Genomic DNA, 5585 nt, shown 5'->3' with positions numbered 1-5585 from the left:
TGAGCCATGGCCTCGAAAGGGCAGCGGTGATTTTTTTCACATAAATATATCGCACTTAAATGAGTTTAGACAGCATGACATCAGAGAGTAATTAAATTGGTTTGGGTTGGAATTCCGTTTCCAATTCCTGAGTTCAGGTTTGTAAAAGATTTTTCTGAGCACCTGCAGGCCTGTGTGTGTGTGTGTGTGTGTGTGTGTGTGTGTGTGAAGTATTTTCACTGGAAAGGATTCAAAACTAGGGGGAAAAAAAAACTGGAGCACACAGGCAGCATTACGCCATTCTTCCTTCTTGGAAAAATCCCTCAGCCTTATACAAGCCTCCTTCAAGCCCTCAGTCAGTTGTGCAGGAGAAAGGGGGCGGTCGGCTTTCTCCTTTCAAGAACAAGTTATTTTCAGCTGCTGACTGGAGACGGTGCACGTCTGGATACGAGAGCATTTCCACTATGGGACTGGATACAAACACACACCCGGCAGACTTCAAGAGTCTCAGACTGAGGAGAAAGCCTTTCCTTCTGCTGCTACTGCTGCTGCCGCTGCTTTTGAAAGTCCACTCCTTTCATGGTTTTTCCTGCCAAACCAGAGGCACCTTCGCTGCTGCCGCTGTTCTCTTTGGTGTCATTCAGCGGCTGGCCAGAGGATGAGACTCCCCAAACTCCTCACTTTCTTGCTTTGGTACCTGGCTTGGCTGGACCTGGAATTCATCTGCACTGTGTTGGGTGCCCCTGACTGGGGCCAGAAACCCCAGGGGACCAGGCCAGGATTGGCCAAAGCAGAGGCCAAGGAGAGGCCCCCCCTGGCCCGGAACGTCTTCAGGCCAGGGGGTCACAGCTATGGTGGGGGGGCCGCCAATGCCAGGGCAAAGGGAGACACCGGGCAGACAGGAGGCCTGACACAGCCCAAAAAGGATGAACCCAAAAAGCTGCCCCCCAGACCGGGTGGCCCTGAACCCAAGCCAGGACACCCTTCCCAAACAAGGCAGGCTACAGCCCGGACTGTGACCCCAAAAGGACAGCTTCCCGGGGGCAAGGCACCCCCAAAAGCAGGATCTGTCCCCAGCTCCTTCCTGCTGAAGAAGGCCAGGGAGCCCGGGCCCCCACGAGAGCCCAAGGAGCCGTTCCGCCCGCCCCCCATCACACCCCACGAGTACATGCTCTCGCTGTACAGGACGCTGTCCGATGCTGACAGAAAGGGAGGCAACAGCAGCGTGAAGTTGGAGGCTGGCCTGGCCAACACCATCACCAGCTTTATTGACAAAGGGCAAGGTGAGGGGGCGGGGTGGCAGGGGCACGGCTCAGAGGGAGGGGCATCTGCATGAATGGAGGGGCTTTCAAAGCCCTGGCACTGCCCTGGTGGGAGACACTGTGTGCATCTGGCCCGGGGTGGGTGTATGGGGACACTCACACATATCTCACACATAGCAGATCCCGAGCTGCCCACACATCAGGGCTGGAGGGCACCTAGGAATCACCAGGTTCAACGCCTGCAAGGTGCAGGGCGGGCACTAAAGCCTAGAGAGAAGACAACACCTGCTAGTTGGTGGCAGAGTTGGAGACCAGATTCCAAGACTTGATTTCCCAGCTGTGCATCTGTCCCTGCTGGGCTGGCCGAACTTTCCACGCTCCAGGGGTTTGTAGGTGGTCTCAGATGGCAGAGAAAGAAATGAATCTTGAGGTCCCCGCGGTTCTGCAACTTTGCTCTCAGGCAAGGGGATAGAGGAGGCAAGAGAGCTGCACACAGTAAATGGGGCATCTTGGAGTCATGGAATGATGTTCGAATATATGGGGAGGGAGCAGACCTAGGGTCTAACTCGCAGTGTGACCTTGGGAAAGCCCCTTCTCACTTGGGGTCTCCGTTTTCCCATCTGTACACCTTTATGGGGTTGGACAGGGTGGTTTCTGAGAGTGCTTCCAACATGAAAACTTTAGGTCCTGTCCTGAACATGCCTCATTCTCCTTACATTAACTCGGGAGACTACCTGCTCCCCTCTATCTCTCTCTGCTTCCCTCTGTCTCTCTCTGTCCACCTAGTGTTACTGTTGCAGCCTTTTCCCTCCACTTGCTGTGTGATCTAAGCAAGTCCCTCCTGCTCTGAGGGCCTCAGTTTCTTCCTAGTGTGAAGAGGGAGGTGGGCTGTTGGTCGCTCAAGTTGCCTGCAGCTCATTTGCTCTGGTCCTAGGCTGGCAGGGTGGGGGAGGGGTCAGAGGGTGGGAGAGGCTTCTCATTAGAGCTGGCCTGGAGGGGGCTGCCGGGGCGGGGGGTGAGGGGGTGGGGGAGGCACAGAGGCAGCAGGTCTGGCTGAGGTGGGGGAGGTGGTCTGGCTGCCTGCCCAGCCAGGGAAAGCTGTGACCCCTTGGGGGCTCATAAAATAAGTCCTTGTGCCCCCCAGCACTAAGGGAGCTTCGAGAGGGGGAGATGGGGAGTTTAAAGGCCTAATTAGTCACCTTCTAGAGCAATGTATGAAAGCTCCCCAATGGCAAATTGGTATTCAGGAAGGAGGGCACGCTGATTCAGAGATACTACTGAGCTTCTCACATACACATACATAGCCTTATGTTTATACAGACGTGCTGAATCACACATGTACACGCATGCTGACTCACACACGTATACACATGCTGAATCACACATGTACACACGTGCCAAATCACACATGTACACGCATGCCGAATCACACACGTACGCATGTGCACACACACCTTCTTACATACACGTGTACACAAGATCGATTATGCACATACATACGTATATGTGCTCTTCAAATAGTACACAAGCCCAATCATTTATACATATAATGCGTCATTAACGTATACTCTTTCACATTCACACATGAACCCAACATTAATGTGTACTCTTTCATATTCACACATGAACCCAATCACACACACACACATACAACTGTAACACGTGCACACACTCAGCAGAGTAAGACAGATAGGCCACAAAATCCTTGTACTGGGAAGCCAGGAAAATTGGGCTGTAGGTGGTCAGTGTGGACCAGCTTTGACATTAACTTGCTGTGTGACCTTAGTCAAGTCACTCCCCATCTCTGTGCCTCATCTGTAAAACAAGAGCACTAAGGTCTCCTTTAAGGGATGGTGGAAGCAGCTGAGAATTTGAGCAAGTCATCTAACTTCTCTGAATCTTGGGATTCTCCTCTGGAAAAGCGTGGGGTTTTTTTGTTGTTGTTGTTTGTTTGTTTGTTTTTTAGCCAGGGTCTCTCTCTCTGTTGCCCAGGCTGGAGTGCAGTAGTGAATTCATGGCTCACTGAAGCCTTGACCTTCCTGGGGTCAGTCAATCCTCCCACCTCAGCCTCCTGAGTAACTGGGACTACACGTGCACGCCACCATGCCTGGTTAGTTTTTGTATTTTTTTGTAGAGACAGAGTGTCACCATGTTGTGCAGGCTAGTTTCGAACTCCTGAGCACAAGCAATCCGCCCACCTCAGCCTCCCAAAGTGCTGGGATTACAGGTGTGAGCCACTGTACCCAGTCAACAAGAGTAATTTTAATGCCCACTCCACCTATCTTGCAAATGAGATACCACGTTAGCTCATGGCTGGGAGAGAGATAGGTAGAAGGCAGTTACAAGGCTGAAAAATATCTGATAACATGTAGATCATGACACAAACACCAGAAGCACGCAAATCACCCCCGGACACATCTACAGGTGAACACCCCTACTTGGTTGGCTACGTAGGAAGTGCTCTGATTTTGAAAAAGGCTCTCAGTGGTTTGGCTCTTGGCTTCTGTCAGAATGGGACAGAGGTGAAAGAAAGCTCTCTGGACGGGGAGAGAGCTGGGGCCTTCCCCTGCAGCCTCGAAGTGACTGACTCCCTTGGTGAGGTTGCAGGGAATGACTTCTGGGTGTTCTCTCTAGATGACCGAGGTCCCGTGGTCAGGAAGCAGAGGTACGTGTTTGACATTAGTGCCCTGGAGAAGGATGGGCTGCTGGGGGCAGAGCTGCGGATCTTGCGGAAGAAACCCTCGGACACGGCCAAGTCAGCGGCCCCCGGAGGCGGGCGGGCTGCCCAGCTGAAGCTGTCCAGCTGCCCCAGCGGCCGGCAGCCGGCCGCCTTGCTGGATGTGCGCTCCGTGCCAGGCCTGGACGGATCTGGCTGGGAGGTGTTCGACATCTGGAAGCTCTTCCGAAACTTTAAGAACTCGGCCCAGCTGTGCCTGGAGCTGGAGGCCTGGGAACGGGGCCGGGCCGTCGACCTCCGTGGCCTGGGCTTCGACCGTGCCGCCCGGCAGGTCCACGAGAAGGCCCTGTTCCTGGTGTTCGGCCGCACCAAGAAACGGGACCTGTTCTTTAATGAGATTAAGGCCCGATCTGGCCAGGACGATAAGACCGTGTATGAGTACCTGTTCAGCCAGAGGCGAAAACGGCGGGCCCCACTGGCCACTCGCCAGGGCAAGCGACCCAGCAAGAACCTTAAGGCTCGCTGCAGTCGGAAGGCACTGCATGTCAACTTCAAGGACATGGGCTGGGACGACTGGATCATTGCACCCCTTGAGTACGAGGCTTTCCACTGCGAGGGGCTGTGCGAGTTCCCTTTGCGCTCCCACCTGGAGCCCACGAACCATGCAGTCATCCAGACCCTGATGAACTCCATGGACCCCGAGTCCACACCACCCACCTGCTGTGTGCCCACGCGGCTGAGTCCCATCAGCATCCTCTTCATTGACTCTGCCAACAACGTGGTGTATAAGCAGTATGAGGACATGGTCGTGGAGTCGTGTGGCTGCAGGTAGCAGCACTGGCCCTCTGTCTTCCTGGGTGGCACATCCCAAGAGCCCCTTCCTGCACTCCTGGAATCACAGAGGGGTCAGGAAGCTGTGGCAGGAGTATCTACACAGCTTGCATGAAAGTGGATTTCAATAAGCTTGCTCGCTGTCCGAGTGTGACTTGGGCTAAAGGCCCCCTTTTATCCACAAGTTCCCCTGGCTAAGGATTGCTGCCCGTCTGCTGATGTGACCAGTGGCAGGCACAGGCCCAGGGAGACAGACTCTGAATGGGACTGAGTCCCAGGAGACAGTGTTTTCCGGTGAGACTCAGCCCACCATTTCTTCTCACCTGGGCCTCCTCAGCCTCTGGACTCTCCTAAGCACCTCTTGGGAGAGCCACAGGTGCCACTGCCTCCTCAAGTCACATTTGTGCCTGGTGACTTCCTGTCCCTGGGACAGATGAGAAGCTGACTGGGCAAGGGTGGGAGAGAAGAGGAGAGGGCTTGGACAGGGTTGAGAAGTGTGGGGCTGTTAGACTGTTAGATTTAAATGTATATTGATGAGATAAAAAGCAAAACTGTGCCTAAAACTGTGGCATATTTCTTGTTTACTCCAGGGGACCCAGTGACCCGTTGAAGAATTTCTGACCCAGGGAGGGGAGGTGGGTTGCTTCATGTATAAACTCAATTTTCAGAGCCCCATCCCCACCCCCACTCCTGGAAACTGAAGCAGAATGGGACAGAGAGTACAGCTTAGCAGGGCCAGTGCTCACCTCTAACCCCATTCCTGTTCCTTCCAAAGGCCCCTGGGTCCCGAGCTCTATTTTCTCCATTAGGGCCTGGCAACAGAATTTTATTTTCTT

General features: G+C 53.9%; 1 protein-coding gene across 1 annotated transcript; it reads left to right on the top strand.

Moving 5' to 3' along the window:
• The first annotated feature begins 337 nt into the window (after window positions 1-337).
• Window positions 338-5312, top strand: GDF5 (growth differentiation factor 5). Its single transcript, XM_033185361.1, has 2 exons — window positions 338-1262; window positions 3876-5312. The coding sequence occupies exons 1-2, from the start codon at window positions 638-640 to the stop codon at window positions 4748-4750; spliced, it is 1500 nt and encodes a 499-aa protein (XP_033041252.1). The 5' UTR covers window positions 338-637; the 3' UTR covers window positions 4751-5312.
• Window positions 5313-5585: the final 273 nt, after the last annotated feature.

Source organism: Trachypithecus francoisi, unplaced genomic scaffold (assembly GCF_009764315.1).
Source record: "Trachypithecus francoisi isolate TF-2019V2 unplaced genomic scaffold, Tfra_2.0 Lachesis_group21, whole genome shotgun sequence".
In the NCBI taxonomy this organism is placed as follows: domain Eukaryota; kingdom Metazoa; phylum Chordata; class Mammalia; order Primates; family Cercopithecidae; genus Trachypithecus; species Trachypithecus francoisi.
The sequence above is the reverse complement of the archived record's forward strand: the minus strand, read 5'-3'. Positions and strand labels throughout refer to the sequence as shown.

Coding starts and splice junctions, on each gene's coding strand:
- GDF5 (XM_033185361.1), top strand. CDS start 638: ATGAGACTCCCCAAACTCCTCACTTTCTTGCTTTGGTACCTGGCTTGG. Junction 1,263..3,875: donor CTTTATTGACAAAGGGCAAG/GTGAGGGGGCGG, acceptor TGTTCTCTCTAG/ATGACCGAGGTCCCGTGGTC.